The 21,874-nt window shown below is 41.9% G+C and overlaps 1 protein-coding gene across 1 annotated transcript in view; it reads left to right on the top strand.

Annotated features, from left to right (window-relative positions):
- MAP2K5 (mitogen-activated protein kinase kinase 5) overlaps positions 1 to 21,874 on the top strand; it is a gene marked incomplete at its 3' end in the record, with an annotated part of 69,478 nt that overhangs the window by 47,168 nt on the left and 436 nt on the right. The window contains exons 12-13 of the mRNA XM_010286969.1: positions 8,807 to 8,833; positions 9,145 to 9,177. Coding sequence (XP_010285271.1) covers positions 8,807 to 8,833; positions 9,145 to 9,177 — 60 coding nt within the window. The remainder of the gene's footprint in view (positions 1 to 8,806; positions 8,834 to 9,144; positions 9,178 to 21,874) is intronic.

Raw genomic sequence — 21,874 nt, forward strand, 5'->3', positions numbered from 1 at the left:
GTTCGCTCTGAAATCCTTGAAGACATCAGAGTTGATCTGATGTTTATACAACCGCCAGCGGAATTTTTTCGTTTGATTGATGGAGAGCTTGATGTTATTCCAAACGGCTTTTTAAGCTGTTTTTAAGAATTATTTGAATAAAATGCAAGCAAGATATTGTTATAACGATCAAGATTATCTGTTAAAAATCTGTTTCAAATAAAGAACATGATAAGTGGGGAAAAAAGATCAAAAAGACATGAGAAATGATGAATACAGAAGATTAGATTTGTTAAAATGGATAATCCAAGGATTCAAATAAGTTATTTCAAAATGTAGCAAAAGCAAGAGAGACATTAAATTAAGGGTTCTTTTTCAATATAAAGAGTTTATTTTTGCAGCACGATAAATAACGGGAAGGAATTAATAAAGAATTTACTTATAGTTAGATTCCCCCCCCGCCTTTTTTTTTTTTTTTTTTTATTTAATTCTCCCGGCTTTTTCACCATCATTTTACCAGCAATGCGAGCGCAGAGCACTGGTGTCTCTAACTCGGAGAGACAAGACTGTCAGGCCTGTTAGTTCAACGAAATGATGACATATTACTCGTCTCAAGGAAGACGCATCCTTAAATCCCACTGCAAAGAAAACATAAGTGGATAACAGGAAATTTTACAGCCCGGGAAAGCGTTCGCTACAGACTTGCATTGGTTTGCTTTGTAAGAAAATATGCAGGAGGAAAAAAAAATCCTCAGTGAAAGAAAACTGCTTTTTGCCCCTCCTGTGAGGGAAAGGTTTGTACTCTCAGCAAACCCCAGCTTACGGAAAGCGTCGGAGAGACGACGCAGAATATTTCTGCGTATGCTGGGCCGGATCCTCAGCCGGAGCAAATCACTTCTGCTCCAGGGAGAGCAGGGGACGATGCAGACTTACACCAGCTTTGGGACACGGCTCTGTTCTCAGCAAGCAAATGTGTTTTGGGGTTTTTTGTTTTATTTCTGGTACCAAAGCTGGGGGTTTTTTTTGCAAGATTTTGTTTTTGTCCTTCGATCAGCAAATTCTACCCTTGCTGTGATTTCTGCAAGTAAGATTTAATTGTAGGTCAAAAAGCTACGGTGCAAGCGCTTCCATTTAAAACAGATTAATTTATTTGCTGTATCTTAGTTTGCTAAATAATTGCATGGTTTTAAATGAAGTTGCTGCTTTCTGATCCTCGTATTAACACGGTCTAAGATTTTTTTTGTTGTATGTAATCCATACTATTGACCAAATTTGGCCTGGTTTCATTTAAATGTAAGCAGGTTGTCAAGGAAAAAAATATTTAGTTTAACTTGGCATGGAAAGTAGCCATTTTACTGCTGTTTTTTCAATTGACAGAAACATCCTTTAAGCATTCATTTATTTTGTGAGAATAAATTGAGGGTTGGTTACAGCATGTTTCCCAGTAAGAAAGAAATGTTTTTCTTCCACATCTATCATTATATCTAACCATTTAAAAGACATTAAACACTGTTCAAATGCTAATGCCAAAACAGTGAATTAAATTATTGTATAATATCTTAAATATGGTAGATTTGTGCAAATATTTTTGCTTTTATAATATATTCCAGAAATCACTGACAATATTTTAAGTCATCTGCTATTATTTTAAACTCTTACCAATTTCTTAACATAGATTTCACTACATATGTCGTTCATGAAATAATATATTTCGGCTACATTTTGCTTTATTTTTTTTCTCCTTAGCCAGAAATCAGATTGAACTTAAATTTTATTTGTCTATTAGCAACTTGGTGTAGAATTTTAATTTAGTTTTAGTTTTTCCAGAGGTGTTTTCTTTCTTGAAAATGGAGAGACTTTAACAAAAAACAAACAAACAAAAAAATCTGTTAGGAATCCGAAGTATGAAGACTTTTTATTTTGATCTTCCTGTCTGTTTGGGTTTTTTTTTTTTTTATGTAAAATTGATGTTTGAATAATATGGTCAAGCTTGGAAATGTAAGTAACTAGTAAATCCTGATTTTATCATATGTTTTTCTATGTTTTTTCTTAATATGTCTTAAGAGTGGATTATTAGCTTTCGATCTTGAAAGACTGATGTATATTTTTTTGCTTTCTAACCCTAACAGTTACAGGCAGTCTGAGGGACCGGGGTTTAGGCTGTGTTTTGTGGCCGGCGCTCCGGGACACGTTCTGCGCCTCTTCCCCTGCCTCGTGCAGAACCTCGTAGCCGGCCGCAGTGACATCAGCTTCAAACCTCTGAAAAGTTCAGTCAGCCGCAGTGGGAAAATTAACTGCTTACACCCATAACCACCCACGGGCGCATCTTTGCGCCAGGATGTAAGTCTGTGTTTTCCAGTTAGTGATGGCGTTGTCACCCTTCACAGTTCCTACTGAATAAGAAGATGGCTTCGTGCAACGAGCCCTTCGCTGCTCCGTGCACTTGTTATCCTGCCTTCGCAGCACAGGACTGACCGTCCTGAGACCTTTTTGACTGCAGAAGTTGAGCGAGATCCGGAAATGAAATGGTGTTTGTTGCCGTGAGAGTTACTTATGGGGCGGGGGGGAACCAACCAGGAGAAGATACTGAAATCTCTTCAGAGAGATTTTTGCAAATACAGAAGGGTCTCCTGCATGAGTTGGTGCTTCTGTGGAATGGGAGATGTTCCTGTAGCGCTCGGAAGGAAGCATCCCTCCCAGTTGCAGTTCCCGCAAGGGGATGCCGTTGAACAAATTGCGTGAATGAAAACCTGGGAGATGAGCTCTCCTTGGGAAGACAGCTAGCAGTAGGTGGATTGGTTCGTGTGGTTGGCTGCTTTAGGTGGCCATTTGCTGACCATCAGCAAATGTTGGATTTACTGAAGATGTATATCTCTTCTGCACTCTGAACAGGTCTCTTTGCTGGGATGAGGAGGAGGCGTGGTTCCTCCCAGGTCACCCAGGAACCGGAGGTGAACGGAGGCAAGGGTGCACCAGATGCCTGCCTCCACTTTGCCCATTTCCTTACCACGGGTGCAACTGTCAGAGCTCAGAAAGGAATTGTGGCTTTCAGCCTGTTTGAGGAGCAAAAGTAACTGCTCCTCACGGGTCTGTGAGGTTGTAAGGCACTTCTGGAGATGCACGTAGCAGTCCCAACGTTTGCTCTTCCTACGTTCATGGACACTAATGCAGGGGTTTCCACCAGAGGCTGAGGGCTGTAGGAGCACACACGACCTCCTCCTCCTCCTCCTCTGTTGGGTGATGGGCGCTCAATGGAGTGAGGAGCCCCAAAGGCCAGAGTGAATGATTTCAAGGTCTAGGCAAATGTTTCCCTTCCACAGCAGCTGTTCTTCTGCCAGCCCAGTGGTTTAATTCACAAGGGAGTGCTACTCTACCTGTGGTGTGCAGTCAAATGACATCGGAGAGGGTGCATAGCATCGTACCTTTTTTGTTGTCCAAACATGCTCAGCACCTCAGTTTAGTTAGAAAACCCCGCTCATATACCTAAGTTTTTGCTACTTTGGGTTATTTCCTTTCAGATGTCCCTAGATTTGTATCACGTGTAGGAATCACAATTGATTTTGCAGCTCGTTGGAGAAAGCTCGGGATTTTTCTGGATGGCTTCCAGCGATAGGTTGTAACCATTGACATTTTTACTTGTTTCTTTTCAAGCTGGAAGGGACTTGCAGCGGTGTGCTTATGAGAAGGGACAGTCCTGATGGGTGTTCATCTGTGCTCTTCAACGCTTCTGGTATTGGAGGCTCTTGTTTCTTTGGGTGACTTGTTCCTCTGGCTTTCCTCGCTGCAGGGTATAGTGGTAGTTGTGTGTAATGGATGTGGAGAAGAGATGCGGGAGCATTGGTGGTTGTGTCATCCTTGCTCTATCTTTAGACTAAAGACCCCAGTTCTTTCAGCCTCTTCTTTCCAGGTTTCTGGCTGTTCTGTGGTTTCTCTTTGAACTTTCTCCAGCTGGCCCACAGCTCTCTGGGGGTGCATGGGCTTAGACACAGCACCCCGGTGCTGCACCGAGACCGGAGAGCCTTGTGTGTCTTTGGGCTGTGCTACTCCCTGGACATCCCACTATGGTGTTTGTCCTTTTGGGTTTGGGGAGCTTTTTTTTTGGTAGCATCATGACATTATTCCTGCTCAGTCGTGATCAGTTTTCCTCTTCCGTGGTGTCCTCTAGGTTCTCCTGGTATTCTTCTCTATTACCACGGTGGTTATTTCGCTAAACTTGATAAGCGTGGGTGACATTAAGCAAGAACTGGTTAGAACTAAACCCCTATTCGGTTTCTGGCTGACAACCCTTTGTTCTCCTTACTGCACTTTTTGTGATGCTTAAAACAAGGACTTAAACAGCGGTTGGCCGAATTTCCTGTCTTTCCTAAGACTTGCTTGTCCCGCATTCCTACTGATGGAGGAATGTGTTACCATTAGCATCCTGGTCCTACTCCCGTGTAGTAGTTATTGTTGGCTTCTTACGCTCCCCCCGTGATTTCAACAGCGTGTAGTTTTTCATGCCCGCTTTGTTGAATTGTGTTACTAAACTCTGGTAAACAGATTTCTGTGAGAAGTGGCTGCAGTTCAATGGTGGATGAAATAATCTCTTTATATAAATTTGTTCGTAGACCTCTGGGAAAACCAGCGTAATATAATTGTAAGAATATATTTAATATTAAGGTTGTTGTGAATTGTCTTTTTTTTGTTTTGAAATTATTTTTATCCTTTTTTTTTGTCATCTGTTTTGTGACAGTGATGGAAGTTTGCCATTTGCAAAATCCACAGATTCGGATTGGGGGAAATGTTCAAAATATCGGGAACAAATTAGGGCAGGTCAGTCTTACTGGCTGTGGTGCTCTCACTTCTTTCAGAAGTGTAACCGTTCAGTTTTGGAAGATTTTGTAAAATATGTCTGAAGATCATGCTTTCATTCTGGAGGAAGACTAAAACCCGTGATGGTGAAGACCCCGTGGAAGTGCAGTACGCTTGCATATTTCTTTTCCATTCGTATCAGGGCAGAGACAAAGCAAATGTACTTGGTAATTTGTCAATAAGAGACAAGGTTTGTAGTTTCTCTTGTTCAATAAAACTTAACCCTCATTCATAAAGATCAAAAATACGCTGTATGTACTTTTAAAATCCACAGTTCCCTGGATTAGAAAAATAAATGTTCTACTGTGAAGCCTCCCATAAAAATCAAAAGTGTATGATTTGTTGGTATATGTATTTTTCTGTTTAAAAAAAAATCACCCGCTTGAAAAGCAGTATATATGTAAAGAGAAAATTTGTTAACTGATATGGGAAGATCTAACCCTGGGTCACCTGCAAATCTCTCAAACAAGAGCTCCAGGGCAAGTCCTAATTCCAGAGAGTAAAAGCGAAAATTAAAGCTATAGCTAGTGACTCCTCTAAGTTACCCGGGGTGGATTCATTTGAGTTTCATTGATTGTGCTTGTGAATATAATGTGAAAGGGATGGTAGAGGTCTTCTCAGCCACTTCCCGTCCAAAGTTATCTCCATGGAGACAGAAATATAACCTGATGGTCTGTCAAAAGTTGCTTTTCATAACCAGAGGCATCCATTAAATAGTAGATGAAGCAGAAGGCAAACTTTTGCATTTTTAACCAACCTAAAAAAAAAAAGCCATTTGGAGAATGTGCTTCATGGAGTAGTTTATCCAGATACCACTGATCTCTGATGACCTGAGAAAGAGGCTGTTAATGTGATAGATTTAGTTTATAATTTGAAGAAGCAGGGAAAATGATAAATATCACATGCAGTAAGTCAAACCCCAGCAGATACAGCGCAGAGTCAAAACCGTCCAATAGCTGATCTAATTCTGCAAATTCACACAATTTTGATTGCACGTGAAAAGCTTACAAAACCTTCCGACCGGCTGGGTTTTCCAGCGCTGAGCGGGTCAGGGGCTTACCTGCGTTCTTGCGGCGCGGCCGAGGGAGCGCGTCGGTGGTTGTTTCCAAGGTGGGAATGGTGTTTCGACGAGCGCGTCGAAGTGTTCCTCGATACTCTTAAAATGCGCACCGCCCCGTTTTTGTCTTGCTTTCAAGCAGCGTTTTCAGTCGTGTCGCTGTTGCCCTTTCCCTATTCGAAATCCTTCGTGGAAGGTGCAAAACCACGACAGTGCCGGGCTGCTCCCTGATCCCCGAGTGCTCTGAGCGTCGCGCGCGACGCCCCAAACGCTCGAGCTCTTGAGCTCTGGGATCCCTCGAGACGAACCTGCCTCCTAAACTTCTTATCTCCCAGTAGTGCACGAAAACCAGACGGTTAGGGGAGGGAAAAAAAGGAGCGTGGGTGAACAGGAAGATAAAACATTTTATGCTGAGTACTTTAAAAACTGTTCTAATGTGCTATAAAACTGGATGCTGCGCTTTTTCATGAACTGTGCGCAAAAGGAGAAGCGCTGGCTGTAAAGTTGTCGTTAGTTAGGTTTGGTTTATAGTTGCAGAGGCTGCCCAATAACGTGATCTTGGAAAAGGTAAACAACATAGTTTTAACAGTGAAAAATATGCCTAATATAAATACAGCTCAGTTCATTGCTGTTCAGAACTTGAAAAATACGACTGTAACGTTGCATTTTCTAGCGGAGTTAACAGAGGAGCACAGTGCAGCCTTACAAGCAATATATCTGAGACAGAGAAAATAGGTAATACATCTAACTGGCGAGTCTCTGTGGCATTCGCATAGAGGAAGGCACAGTAGCTTTATTTAATTGAGAAAATGAATCAATTACAATGATGTTGCATCATCAAATGCAAGGGAAATAGCAGCTATGTCATTACATCGGGTAACGGCGTTAAAAAGTAATTGAGTGTCTTAAGCATTTTGAATCAATTCCAGGTACTGGCACAGCTACCTTAATGCAAAATTTATGAAGATGATCTCAAAATAATATGTCGCCATCAAAATTGTGTAATAAAACCCAGTAACGATGCGTGTGTGAGTGAGCACGCGTCTCTCCCTCGCGCAGAAGCTCGGCCTGCTGCTCCGGCGGAGAGTTGCAATATCACAGAAAGAATTCTGTAATACATCGATTTGCGTTGCTTTATTTTTCATTAGAAGCACGGAGCGCTTTTATTAGAAATAATATTTTAAATCTTGTTCTGAAATTGGATGTAATCGTATCTGTGTTGAGGCTACTATGTATGATGCCACCTCGACTCCTTTTCATGATAAGACCTGTTTTCCCGGTAAGGAAAATGTGACTGATGCTCTGTTTGGATGAAAAACTGAATCGCCTGTTCACGTGCGCTAACCTAAAGGAGCTGCGAAGCATCCCTACTGAATAAGCCGAGACTCGTTTGCCATTTAGCATCTGGAAGTGAAGTATGAAAAAAGTCTTTTTACATCCACAGCGTATTTTGCTTATTAGCAATAACGCAAAACAGCACATGTGTTCCGTCGAGTTGTCATAGATTGACATTGACCGTTAAAAAATACAATGGGCTACTTCTCTCTGTTTATTATTTTCTTTTCTTCCTTGGAAAAAAATTTGAGTTGTACGCAGAAACCTTATGTGCGTATTTGTGCGCTACTAATACAATAACGAAAGACTTCACCTATAGCATAATACCAGCTATTTCCTTGGTGCTAGTTTTCAACCTCCTCTATATTACACTTTACTACCTGTAAAGTATTACTAGAGGATCCTGCCTCTGGCTGGGTGGTGGGGGAGACGCTTCCAAAGCTGATGGCAGCCCTGCGACATTCATCATCGTGGCACTATACAGCAGAGAATAGGAAACGTAAGGGGCGAGCCAAATAAACTGGGCTAGAACAGAAGACAACATTTTCACTAAGGATGACGGCATTCTCTTTGCATCGTGGTTATGTTGGGTTGCAAGCAACTTTGTGTCCGTTTACGAAAAATACGTCGCTCGTTACCCACACCCATTAGAAATAGTACGCATATACAGATTTTCAGAATCCCGGCATCCCTAAATTCAGCCAGATGTTTTGCATCGTGTACCCGCTCTGTGGTTTGTATTTCATTGTTTGTATTGTAATTCCGCCCCTGTTTCTTTTTGTAATCAAAAGGTGCTTTGCCAATATGGGCCAGGATATTTCGTAGCTCTCTGTAAGCAATCGAATGGTCTGTTACCACGAGCTACTAATTAATTTCCCGACCAAGCTGGTGGTAAGAAATTTCAGGAGGGCTCAGAGACGGCTGCTGACAAGTCTTCCCTTTGCCGTTTAAACCACTACAAAGTTCATCCAACTTTCCAGCCTCGCAGATGGCGATGCTCTACTTATAGTCAAAGTAAAACTGGGTTGCAATAGATAAGAAACTTGGGTAAAAGTGCGGTATTAAAGGCTTTCCTGAGCAGCGGCAGATACTTCAACCACATAATTAAAGTTTTCATCACAAAAAAGGGATTGTGAGCAGAGTCTGGCAGTAATCCAAAATTCTAATTTCTGACTATGATTTAATTTCAATTTTAAATAAATCGGTTTTTAATTTAAAAAGAGTGAGCTTCATAACATTAGCAATGATTGCAACATTAAGCCCAGTGTTCACAATCTAGCAATATAAAACATTATTTATATCTGAATCGTAAACAGCCTTTTGAAATGGATTATGGTTTTTCTTCCTATTCTAATACAACCTGGAGGGTACTAAAAAGTGTTGTGTGAAATTAACATTCTGCTGACTTTCGCCTATAAATGAGAAGCGAGCTATTAACATTTGTGTATTTTCATTATGTAAATTGTGTTAACACATGCCCACAAATTGCCACCAGCGATGCAATAATTTTCTCTCAGTGATCATAATGTGTCCAAGTGAGTCATTTTGATTATGACATGCTAATTACATATTGCCTTTTTTCAGATTCAGAAAAACCAGGGATCTTTAATGGTAAGCTTTATGAGTTCAGAAAAAAATTCACTTTTCTTTTTCCTGATGGCTGCTTCCTCTGCATGCTTGAATGCCTTGTTTTAAACTTAGCAAATTGCATTTTGAGGAAAATGCAAACCTTTAACTGCCTGTATTAGATTAGGTACCATTAGAAATAATAGAACATCCTGAGCATCAATGTTTTTATAAGAGTTTGCTGCTGTTGATTAATCTTGCTATATTTTATTGCATTAATGATTTTTTCTTTCCACTCCACTGTAAAGATATTGCATATAGGCTAATACTTTTTCCCTCTCTTCTTTCCATTGCAGCCTCTCCAGTTATTGCAGTGCATTGTTGATGAGGTGAGTCGTCGTCTTATGTGCTTTCACTCCTAAAGTCATTCCTAATGGAGTGGAAAGCTTATATTTTGTTTCCTAATGAAGCACAATGCCCAACATCCTCAGAGCACAAGTTGCCTTGTGCAGCTTGGAGCTGTCGAACATGAACTGGCCTCGTCCCACTTTATGCTGTTTTTCTACTCTTAATATCGAGTCTCTGAAAGACTCGATCGTCTCAAAGGCTAGTCCTTTTAGCTGCTTAGGCCCTAAAGCCTCAACCTCGCCATGCGAGTTGATCCCCTGCGTTTTCTGGATGAATTGGAACAGAGACGTTCAAGCGGCGACACGCTTTATAGCGGGCGTATTTAATGCAGTTTAGATGGGCAAAAGGGTGTCTTGACAAGGAGAGGAAACCAAAGTGTAAGCAGGAAAGCATCTGAAAGTCATCTAATTGTTTTTTCTATTTGATCAGAAGACAAAAAATGAAAAGCCGAGCTCTGGGAGATCCAGGTGTGAACAGTAGACTGAATTTCAGTGGCTAACGTCACGTTTCTCGATTGGAACACTTCTTTGCAGCTCCAGTTTCCCAAACTGAGGTGTAAGCAAGGGGTCCCAATCTTGGCAGTAAGGCGATAGCCGAGGGCAGAGTGCTGTCAATTTTGCTTTGTTTTTAATGTTTAATATGATCACGATGATGATGATAATTAGAAAGTTTGAACGAGAGAAAAAAGCCATAACTTTTTAAAGACTTGCATCAGCCTCTAATAGAACGTCGTTGATGGCTCGTCAGGTTGGGGTCGCTGGGTGTTGACGTGTCCGTTTAGACTGTTCCACCACTTCCAACCTGTCCCATGGAACATGTCTGTTTAGCTTGATGTAAGCTCACAGCCAGTGCGATGCCCAAAGTACTCTGTCTCGGTTGTACCTCCATCTGTAACTGCTACTTGTATGAACCCACCACTCTTACCTGCGGTGAACACTTTTGTCCTTTTATTAGAGACTGATTTAGTGGCTTAGCTGAACTTCTTTTTAAAAGTGACATTTGGCCCTTGAGGGATGCAGTTAAATTAAAATGAACAATTACCCGTTGCGTGAAGGAAAGAAGTTCTCCTCTTTTACCTGGCTCTTTACGGTGTTCTGGTTCTTTGGGAGGGTTTTGGGCAATCCTGTTTATTCCATCTTTTTTGTCCATTGTTATTCCTGAGGCATGGAAATTCCAAAGCACCAGTGCTATATATACGATCAGCAAAAGGCCATTTCTACCCTAAAGAAGGTCGGTTAGAGATGCCCGTATTTTTACCTGTGTTTTGCTACTGATAGCCAAATTACTTCTAAATGGGCTGGTACTAGTGCCTAAATCTAAGATCAATATTCTAAAACGCAGCCCTAGAGAGCTGCAGATTATTAGTATTATTAGACCTTCTTACTGCTTTCCCGTCTTTTCCTGAAGATTAGAATTGCTCCAGTCTTCTCACAAAAACTTTAACCAACGAACTTTGTGCCACTGTAAACATCTGAGTGCTGAGCTAGCTTTGGTATTTACTTTTTTTAACTTATTTTGTGTTCCACAGTATGCCACGGAGCCATCATTCTCCTGAGGTGGTGGTTCTCGGTGCACTGTGGGCACGTAAAGACTTCAGGTTACAGAGCATAGCTCAGCTGAAGGTTCTCTACGTGCAGCTCGTGGTGTTCTGCGACACACTCGATGTCTAAATGGAAGTTGCGTGTCATAACGTTCAGAGCCTGAGGGGAAGGGGAGAATGGATTGGCTCTATAGTGCTATTTGCTCGGTGCGTGTGTATTGTTAGGGGGTCATTTAATAAGATATATAGCGTTTAGAGAGTGGCTGCCATACCTGGAAGTGCAAATTCTTGGCATGACGGTGTCTTGGAGAACATTTGTTTTAAGGGGTTTTCTGTTCTAGCTCATGGGTAGCGTTGACTTTAACAGATCCTCCTGCCGCCCCCAGCCCTGTTCTGCGTACAAAGACCTAAAGCAAAATGTGTTTAACTTGTGACTTTTTTTTTCCTCCTCACTTTGTCTGCTGTAAGATGGGCCTCCTGGGGAATAAAAGAGGGACCTGCTTGTTTGGCTGATACGCGCTTTTCCTTCTACGCAAGGACCTTTTGAGAGAGAAAGTCTCTTTACTGTCTGGTACTGTACAGCTGCTGTTACTACCATGAGTATTAAGGATTAGAAAAGCTTAGTGTTGTAAGACTGATTGTTTTGGGTCAAATTTTCCCCTTGGCTGTAAGGAGGTCCTAAAACTCACAGGAGGTAGGAGCAGAGCCCCTCTCCTGCAGCTGAGCCGCACAACCCATCCCCACAGGAGCCCCCAGATGCTGGTGCAGAATTCCCCACCTACCTTAATGACGATCAGAACAGCAAGGAGTGACGATCTGTAGCTCGCCTCTTCTTCCAAACAGCGCACAGCAGCGCTGCCGTTACGGCACGGCTTCTGGATGAGCCGAAGCGTCATAGGCTGTGGGATCTGCAAGGGTGGGGATCGAGCTGCCTCAAGGATCTTCGGTCCCCGGGTAGCTTCATGCCGTAGTAATAATTTCCTGAAGTTGTTGCCATTGGAAACTCTGGGTCTTTTTTCCTCAAGTCCCTTAATACGTCTTTTTGTGTGACAGAGAATGGTTTGGGCTCCTGGCTCCTGAAGTTGTGATTAAAGAGCTCTGTGGAAGAGAGCGTTTCTTGAAACTGGGTCTTTGCTGGCAGCGTGCTTACCCCGGTCTTTCCCCCCAGAGCTGGGTGAAAACTCCAAAGCCTGATACGGGAGAGCCGAGAAGTTCTTTAAAATTACGAAATGGAGGCCCTGACTCTTCATTAGATTGGTAGTCACTGGGTTTTGTAGAACTGTTTCACGTTCCACCAAAACACAGCAGAAATCCAAAAGTTGATGTTCTGTTGATTCCTAATCATTAATTCATCGGATTTATTGATGACTGAACTAGTCAAGAGGTTGCTTCTGTATTGCCTAGGTATCCTGGACTTTTCTCAAACTCTGTGAGGTGGCACACTATGGAATAAAAATTGTCCATGGGAGTTTGTAGATGTTCTCCAGTAGTGAGATTTTTGGAGCTGTCTTTAAACTCTTGGTGAAATATATGAGACAGAGCAGGTCACTCTGGCAGTTTTAAAAGTCTGTTTGTTCATTTTCTAGGGCTTAAATTTACTTGCCGAAACGCTGCAGAATGAATAAGTCATTTGAGAAGCAGGATAATTTAACAAAAAAATATCAGGCACGGTGGTTCTTCTCAAATCACAGTAATCTATGCCTGACAATCTTTTTTTTTTTTTTTTTTGTTAAATTATGTTATTGGGCTTTTAATGGCATTGGTTCTGGGGTTATTTTTTTAATGGCAAAATTAGCGAGCAGCATTGTGTGAGCAGGACACATGCCTGCCAGGACCTTTATTTTGTAACATGTGGTAACTTATAATGAAATCTGATCCAGCTACAAATAAGACATGCTCATTTAAGCAACAGCCCTAATCGTAGCAGCATCTCCCACCGTGGTAAGACTCCTGGTCCAAAGATGAGGCTAGACAAGTTGTTGATGTCGTTCATCCTGCAACACCGCCAGCAATAAAGGCAGTCGGCTGTTATTTGGGAGCTGAGAGTAATTTAATATTCCAGTATTCAACGTAGTTTGTCTCCAGCTCACCAAAATGTTATATGGAAAGCACTGAGCAGTGCAGATGAATCCCTATTGGGAAGGACATGCATCGCTTGCTGTGTGTGCAGTCTTTCCAGAAACACTCCAACATGAAGGAGAATGGTGTCCTGCTGGAAGCAGGAGCCGTCGCCTGGCTTGGAAGATGTCCTAGATGTGGCCCCACGTTTTGTGATCGTGCAGCCAAAGAATTAGCAATGCAATCTACTCAGCAACAGGATTGTGCATTTAAAAAAAAAAAAAAAAAGTTTTTGTCATCAGAATCTATTCCAGGTGATAATTCAGAAATACAAACAACAGAGCCCCAGAATAATACCATTAATGTTGCAGACCCCAGAAACGATGCATTCGAGAAATGCAGGCCACCCAATAGTGGGTTGACTCTGAAACCTACTTAGTCAAACCACTTAGTGGGTTGACTCTGAAACCTAAAGATTGCCAGTAAAATCAGTGTGCTTTTTACCCTTTATTGCTGCTCGCAGTCTCAGAATGCCTCCCACGATTGGTTGTGTTTTTTTTTTTATCTGAACAAAAAAATCTTAACTGTTCCCTGTTCAGCCTCCAAATCTCCAGCAGCCTCCCAAACAACCTACATGGTCCAGTTAAGTGTTCTCTGTGCTGATGTCTGCAAGAGTCACTCACCAAATCAAATTCCGTTTCCAACCAGAGATTATGAGAATCATAGCCTTGATTATAATTGTGCATTTTCCTTTTAATGCATTAGAAAATTCTCAGTTTAAAAGGTAAGTAAAGGTGCTCTAAATGTTCTGTTTGGTGAGCAGCGGGTTACTGGGCTCTGCAGCTCTGCAGCAAAATGTGGGGTTAGGTTTTCAGGAAAATCAGAGCTCTGATCGCAGCTTATTTTTGCATTCCTTGCCGTTGGTTGAGAAGTGGCATTGTTTTCAAGATTCTTCCAACCTGTAGTTACTTGTTGCCGAGTTATCTCGGTGTCAAAATATATTGTGTAGGACGTTACATTTAGTTACTTCCTCGGCTGTATTCCAGATGCAGTATTTCTAAAACCTTCTAAAAATGTCACTTTTCCTGATTGCTAGTCAGATCAGCATTTAGTAAAACACCCAGCTGATTGCAGCTTGTAGATGACGATCCCAAAAGGCCAAACCCGACAGCTCTCAGTTTTTCAGCGCGTCAGCTTCCCATCCTTTTGATCCTGTGGCTCTTGGCTTTGGAGGTACCTGCTCTGCATCCGGAGGAGGTTGGGTAGAACCTTGCGCTGTGGAATGCGTCCAGTAGACAGTCCTCCAGACTTAAGCAACTCCTTTAAATTTTCCTTAAGCTCTCCAGGGCTCTTTTGTTTGACCTTTATTTAGTTGGAGTATCCCTTCTAGGAAAGCAATTATTGCCAGCCCCTTGGGTGGTTGCTGTAAACCGGGTTTTGCTGTACTGGAGCAGTTGTGGTCACAAGCTCTGTAGTTAAGCATCAGCTCTGGTTTCTAACCCTTTCTTCTTCATAACCTGAAGTAAATTAATTTTGGTTTCAAAGTTTCCATAGCTTGTCTCGGTGTAATAGTGACTTAGGGGTTGGGTTTGGGTTTTTTTAAACTGTATTGAATTAGGGAGAAAAAGAACTCAATTATTGTCTGTCAGATTTAGTTAAATTACTGTATTGTTCCATGTTCATAAGAAGCTTGAGGAGTGAAGACTTCTGAGAGCAAATCTGATTTTTACAAATAGGAGGCAGCACTGAAAAACCTGCCTATTTTGACGAGTGGGGCAAAAAATTTGAAAGAAAAATTAATTAGTCGTACTCATGAATCCTTACTCTGATAGCTTCATGAGTAAGTAGTGAGAAGCTTTCCGTGAGTTTCTTGAGCATTTCTGTTAAGTGCCCCCACAGAGATACTCGGTCTCACAAGACTGCAGTTTAATCTAGCTCAAGGACTTTACAAACTCCACAAATCAAAGACCTCTTTTTTTTTTTTTTTCCTTTTTAAATTAGTACTCTAGAAACATTTAGCAGCATCGGTTAGTGCTAATGCAGTGTTAATGCTGAGCTCTGAAGCATTTCAGTGACAATAAAGTTTGAAATTTTCCCATGGAAAACAATAACTTGGACTTAATACGTGTATCCTATATAGTTGTTTCTATTCCCTTCTTTTTTCACCTTGTTAAATATATCCCTCTATTTATCGCTACGGCATAGCCTTAAAAATTCACGGGATGTTCAGCTTAATCAAATAACACAATGAAGACCGTTGCTTTGCGAGTGCTGAATTTCTTAACCTTCTGCATCAGTGCTGCATTTTGCTATTTCTATAAATGAAGTAGAAAACTCCAAAGGCTCAGAATTAAAGAAAACTTTATTTTTTCATTGGGAATTTCTTTAGAGTCTCATGTATTGATTTAAATGTATGAACAGCTATATTTAACCCTGAAAATTTCTGGAGCTTTGAAGATTTCTATGCAAGAAAAGCTGGTGTTGGGATATACACACGTGCGTGTGCATGTGTACACAAACCCACCATAATTTGTCCTGTGGATAAGTTGTTTTAGGGTATACTTTTATTGAGACAGAAACTGTGACCTTACTAGTGTATGAGATTCAGAGACTTATATAGGAACAAGGTAAAACCACAGGTAGGAATTGCTGAATAATTACTTTTAGACCAACCTGAGCAAGAACCTTCCCAAGAGGGCAAGCTCATTTAATGGTTCCTAAAACTCAATCTTGTGGATGTCAATGGTCATGCTTGATTATTTGCAGCAGTGTTTTATGAAAAAGCAATAAAAATGCATTGGGAGTGTACAGAGGAAAAAGGGAACAATAAATGGTTTTAGTTTTTCAATTGAGTCCCTTCGGTGCGAACAGGTAGAGGCTACGTTTCATGCTGCTGTGCCTTAGCTATTTGAAATGTGCGTGTGTGTGTGTATCTACCCAAAACGCTGCTGTGCTCTGCTAGCTTATGATCGACAAGAGACCAGCAATGAGAGGAAAAAATTCTTATGTTTGTTTTAGAGAGAAAGCAATTACAGTTACGGTTAAAGGATTAACCTGTTTTTCCAGCTACCTGTACGCTTATCTGCGAGGCCCTTTAGAGAGCCACACTAACAAGTACAAAGCTTGGCAAGAGGTAGAAAATGTCATGTCGTACACGCTAGATTATTCTTAATGTTAATTATACTCTTCCGCTCCTTTCCGTCCCTCTTCTGGGCTCTGCAAAATATCCCACAGTAGCAAATGCTGCAGAAGTGACAACCGAATAGCCCCAAGTATCTACTGACATATTTAACCAGAAACATCTCCACGCCTTCGGTACGAGTGGAGGGTGCGCAGGCAACACCTCTTGATGTTTTCAAGAACTTGGGGAGCAGGTAGCGCTGCTGAGAGGGTAGCCGGTTCTCACGTGATTTGAGGTGTTAAAGGTAGGCTGAGTGTTTTGGTGGATAAAACGCTGGCCTTTCGACCTTGGTTCCTGTCCAGCCAGAGATCTGGAAATAAATGAGTTTACTGCTGACACTCCAATCCCAGCAGACAAAACTTCACACCAAAATGCCCCCACGTACAATTTGTCACATCTGGCATCTGCTACTAAGAAAAGAGCGAGAAGCGACCTGGCGCAGAGATGTAATCATCTTTCACCTTCCTGCTGGGGGTGGGAGTGGAACGGGGACAATCCAGAAGGGCTTTCAAGTCGGGGCCCCTGAGCCACCTCCAGACATCACTGTCTTCTGCAAACTTGTTACTTGTAGGAGATCACCTGCCGTTAGGTTTGTGTGCAAGGCTTTTGAAGTAGATTGGCTAGAAAGTCAGAAATGCATTTTTTTTCTTTTTGTTGCTTTAGGAATGCTGTGAACGAAAGCTGTCCTTGTAGGAGTAAATCTAAACGCGTACAATATTGTAATTTGCTGCTCTCGTTGAAACAGCTCGGTACCTGCAGTGCATTTATTACATGTAATTGCACCTGGCAGCATTTCTGGTGCATCTAAAACTGAAGTTTGTCTAAAAAAAAAAAGAAAAAAAATCACTATTTGGCCACAAAGTAGAATGCAGCTACTATATAAAAATATGCGTAACTTTTGAAAGCTTTAGTAAAAGAGAAGCTGGAGCGCATAAAAATTCTTTAATCCTAGAGATTTTTTAGGCTGAAGTGATAAGCCAAAAATGCTTTGTAAAGCACACGCACTATTTATTAAATACTGCCATTTCAGCGTCAGTGGGCGAGTTGCAGAATAGGAGTATGTGCCCAGAGGAGATGGTAATTTCAAAGCCAGGGTGTGCTGGCGAAACCCAGAGGAGAGAGGAACTGAAGTTTGGTTTGCTCGGCTCCGCTAACTTCCCTCTTGTGGCCACAGAGCCATAGGACCATGGCATTTCCTTCTGCACAAGCGTTCACACTGAGGAGAGAGTATTGCAAACTAGCAGGAGCTGTGGGGAATGGGAAAATTTAACCCTTCACAGAGAGGGAGTTAGCAGATGAGAAGAGGGGGGTAAAATCTATTTGCACTGAGTGTGTGCATCCACTGGGAATACCAACCTCTGTTGCCCACAGCATGTAGATGAGCTTGTCTTCGAGCCTGCACGTCTGTGCAGCCTGGCTTTCTTCTGGGGACGTGTTGACAACAGGCTGCTATCGTTCTGCCGTCCCTCGGGCTGGTCCCCCAAAGGAGGACGTAGGAGGAACACAGGTTTGATCTTAACACGTAGCTGGGGGTGCTGGCACCGCCTTCCTGAAGGTTTTAGGTAGAAAGCTGTATTTGCTGATTTTCCCCTTACAGGGAGATTGTGGGCTTTCTCTTGTGGTAAATCTCAGACTTCCAGTTGCTTTGAGAAAATATTTCACTCTCAATAAATTGTCTGTTGGGCTAAGACCTCTGAAGGTGTGTAAAGCATGGGATGCTTTTGGTCTATCTTGCCAGTCAAGAACTATTCCCAAATTTCATTGACATAGGAGTGTTTCCAAAGCAAATAAGCAACTCAGAGCTGTATCTTTGAATTTGCTTCTTGAATTTGTCCAGGTAAACATCCAAGCTGGACAGAAAAGAGGGGAAAGGTGCCGCATCCATATTTATTTCTGCATTTGCAGGACATTATTTATTTGTGGAGTCTCAGTAGCATCTCTGCTACTGCTCTGCTTAGTGAGTGCAAACAGATCAGGAGACATTTTGAATAATAGGTTTGAGAAGTAGTTAAGGATAATGGTCGGACTTGTAATTCAAGCTCTTTTTGCATAGGTTGCAAAGGATTGGTTGGCTTCTGGACACACTGTTAGGTGGTTCACTCTTCCTTTGTTCACATCATTGAAAAAAAGAAGATACAGATAGTAATATTATCACTCCCTTCAAAAGAGAGACAATCCCTCCAAAAGGGAGGTATTCTTGTTCTCAGGTCTTCATTTAGATAATGTGACTTCCCCTAGCTCCATGGAAGTCAATAAGGTTTTTACCAGAGCCTTGGCACTCTATAAATTAAATATTAGGAGCAGTGTTTGAAGTTTAAAGCCCTCCCTCCTCCTGCTAGCTCAGATTTTCTGCTGCTGTGCTTTTTTCTTTATGCCTGAGCACCTTGCTGACAAGTGCTAATAACAAAATGCCAAGAGAGGGTCCAGTCGGAGTTACCACACATTAAACATTCTGAACTTGTCCTTTTGCTCATAGATTGTGCATAATTAATAATTAAACGGTTTCAGTTGTAATGGGTTGACCTTCTTGAACTGTTCATTACTCACAAGGCAAAGGCATCACTCAAACTTTTTTCCTATTGCCCTTCCCCGTTCTCACTGTGTGTGCGCAATTCGGCTGGTTTTGAGAAATCAGAGGCTGATCTTGTCTTCTCCTGCAGCAGATCCCGGTTATGGGAACGTTGCTTGGATGCTTAGGGAAATAGCCAGTCTTGGGAATAAACTGCCTGGCGATGCAAGAGTCCCATGGTACCTTGACCCTTGCAACCGTTTGTGTCTTTACTGCCATTTTAGCAGCATCCCCAATACATAGGTCTTTGTGCTATTGGTTAAAAGATGCGGTATTTAATGAAAATGAAAGAACCATTTCCTAGTTTAAAATGAGTATAACTGTTCCTCACTCCTTTAAAATCTTGTTTTTCTACTTTTTTTTGCCTCTATAGTATGATTTCGGTGTGCGGGTGGGTAAAATAAGGCAGGCCGCTGGAGTGCAGCTGGACCATTCCCTGTGGTTGCATCAAATGTGGCCGTATTGCATCATGCAGGCAGCGTAGACTTGGTAGAGACGCATGTAGCTTTGCTTTATTTCCTCATATTCCCATCCGTTTGAGTCTCAGCCAAAGTCCAGGGAACTTCAGGATACAATGTAGGATGTGTTTATTTTGAGTAGTTTGGGAAATTTTTGCTTTTATACAACAATATTGCAATTGCTCAAGTTACAGAGGTAGCAGTAGCAACACTTTCTCTCATTAGAAACAGCTCTAACTACAAAATACTCTCACCTTTCTACTACTCCAGTGGTCTTGCATAGAATATCAGAAATTGAAATATTTCGGTCATTGGTTTCCCTGGGTAGATGCCATAACCGAATGGGTGCTTTCTCCTTCCAAGGTAAAATGCAGCATTTGAGGCAGCTTTTCAGTGTTCACCTTTGGAAGCAGTTGAGGGTCTGTGCTTTCCTGGTTCAGTTAAAACCAAAACCTGCCTCCTTCTCCCCTATATTCCCTACGCTGGAAATTAAAAGCTGGCTCATGCGCACAGGAGCGAGATTAAAGTTTTTATCCGCATTGATCTGTTTGTCCTCAAACACCTTTCCCAGCAAGTATTTTCTTGAGATTGATGCGCTCTCCCAAAAGGCTTGCGCTTTGTCAGGCAAATAGCCGCTAAATTTGTGGGGCGCCCAGTCTAAAATCCTTGGGAAGACTGTGTTAAAGCATCGAGTTTCCATACTGAGATCCACTTGTCTTCATCTCCACCCACACACACAATCTCCTCATGAGCTCCTGAGAGCAAACCCACCGAGGCATGGCCATGACAGAGAGGTCTGTAGAGAAGAGAGTAGCCTTGGATGGGGATGAAATATCTGCATTGTACAGAAAGATGTGCCAAAAAAAAAAATAGCATTTAACATTTACTTTCACCCAGGTGAAATTTTCTTGCGTGCTTGCGCAGGAGCACCTTGTCTTCTGGCTGCGCTGCGGTGCAGGAGCCGCATGGTCAAGGCGTTGATACTGATGGAGCAACTTCTTCCCTTGCCTGCATGAGCCCTGATGCTGGCTTAGCTTGGACGGCCACAGTGAAGCGCTGGTGGCTTCAGAGCAGTCCGTCACCTTCTCCTCCCCTCCCATAACGAAGTTTCACTCTCTTACGGGTCCGTCATCTCTTGGTGATTGCAGAAATGATCGCCTACCGAATTAGTGCGAAGTGCCGTTCGCCTGCCCCGTTCCCCAGCACGGACTGATCGGAGCTGGCAGCCCCGCTTACGTTTTACTTAAAATAAAGAGCGGAGCGGGGGGGTTGCTGGGCAGAGTCAGGTCCCTGGGGAGCGGGCGCCGGTCGCTTCGCCCGGTAGTGTTTTGAATGATCTGTAATGTGTGCCCGGAGCATTTCCTACCTGCCCCACCGGGGAAAGCTGCGCTTGCCGCTTCGGGCACAAGGAAGGCTGGATGAGGGAAAACGATGGGGAGAGGCAAAACCTGCTGGGCTCCACGCCGTGTGAGCAAGCCTGACACTTTGCTCTGCATTTTCTGGATTAATATGAATAATTTTCATGCGCAGTTCTTTGAAGTGGAGAAAGTTTAATTGCACTGCTTATTTCCTTGTGTTCCTTCCACTCTCCAGTGGAAACCTTCCTATATTGATGTCATTTATAAGTTTGGAAACAATAACCTCTCCCTCACCCGGTCTAAGTTCAAAGAGAATTTGGGCATGTTATATCAAACACTCCTTGTATTTAATAGAAGTCTTTGAAAATTGTAAAGCAATTTTGGCTTCTCCTTTTACTCTTCAGTTACTTTTGATTTAATTGTATTTTCCAGCAGTTTCCAATTGTTTGAATTGGAAACAAAGCCTTAATAAGAGTTCTAGTTAATTTTCTGTCTTGTAATTACCGATCTCATTTTTCTGATAATTGGCCACAGCAATTATATGTATATTTACTAATCACATAGGAGGCTCTGCAGTTGTGTCTATCTGCCACCATTGATAATGGCACACACATTGCAGAGGTGCTTTTATCATCTTCTTTTTTCCACTACATCAAAGCTATTTCCTCGCGTTCTCAATAATGAATACATGCATGCATTTGACACAGTTGTGTGCTAGAGAAATTGTTTGGCTCCCACCAAATGCTGCACGCTCTGAGTTTCTTGCCTGCAGCGCTGGAAGGTTGTATGTAATGATATATTGCTCATCCAAATGGCCAAAGCACTCCAAAGCACAGTGAGATTAAAATAAGTCATTCCTTTGTTAATTTAAATAGGTGCATGTATCATACTTTGCAGGGTACTTTGTGTAGGGATGTCAGGGAGGAAAAAAGCCGCCGAAAGGTATTTTTAATAGCAAATGAGAATAGATGAGAATGGAGTCATTTGCAGCTGCCTGTTTTATGTGGCTCTCTTGTTCCAACTGTAGGTCTAATGAGATGACACTGTTAAAGTACTCTGCAGTGTAATTTCATTACATCCTGAGCTGTTACACTATAAACACAGTGGAGCTCTCTGTCATTCTTGGAAAAACTCCTAAATTCGTAAAGCCCTTCTTTGCAAATGGTGATGTTGTTTGTTCCCTGTTTGTAATTTTTTTTTTCCTTGCGCTGTTAATTTTTTTTTTATTTTTTGTATTCTTTCATAAATACCGGGTGGTTGTTTTCTACCGCTAGACTGGTAAATCCTGCATGTTTTCCTCTTAAAAATTCTTTTGCCTTTTAAATCTAGAACAGCAGCATATGAGGACAGCCTCTAAAATGAATAAGTGTAAATAAACATGAGTGTAAATAAATAGCAAATGCAGTGAAAGAAACAAAGGTCAACACAAGAATAATTTCACAGCTCTTTGTTAATTACAAGACCATTTGTGTGTTACTTAAATAATCATTAATTTCTCATTTACACTTTCCCTA

This window comes from Phaethon lepturus, unplaced genomic scaffold (genome assembly GCF_000687285.1).
Source record: "Phaethon lepturus isolate BGI_N335 unplaced genomic scaffold, ASM68728v1 scaffold5335, whole genome shotgun sequence".
Lineage (NCBI taxonomy): Eukaryota > Metazoa > Chordata > Aves > Phaethontiformes > Phaethontidae > Phaethon > Phaethon lepturus.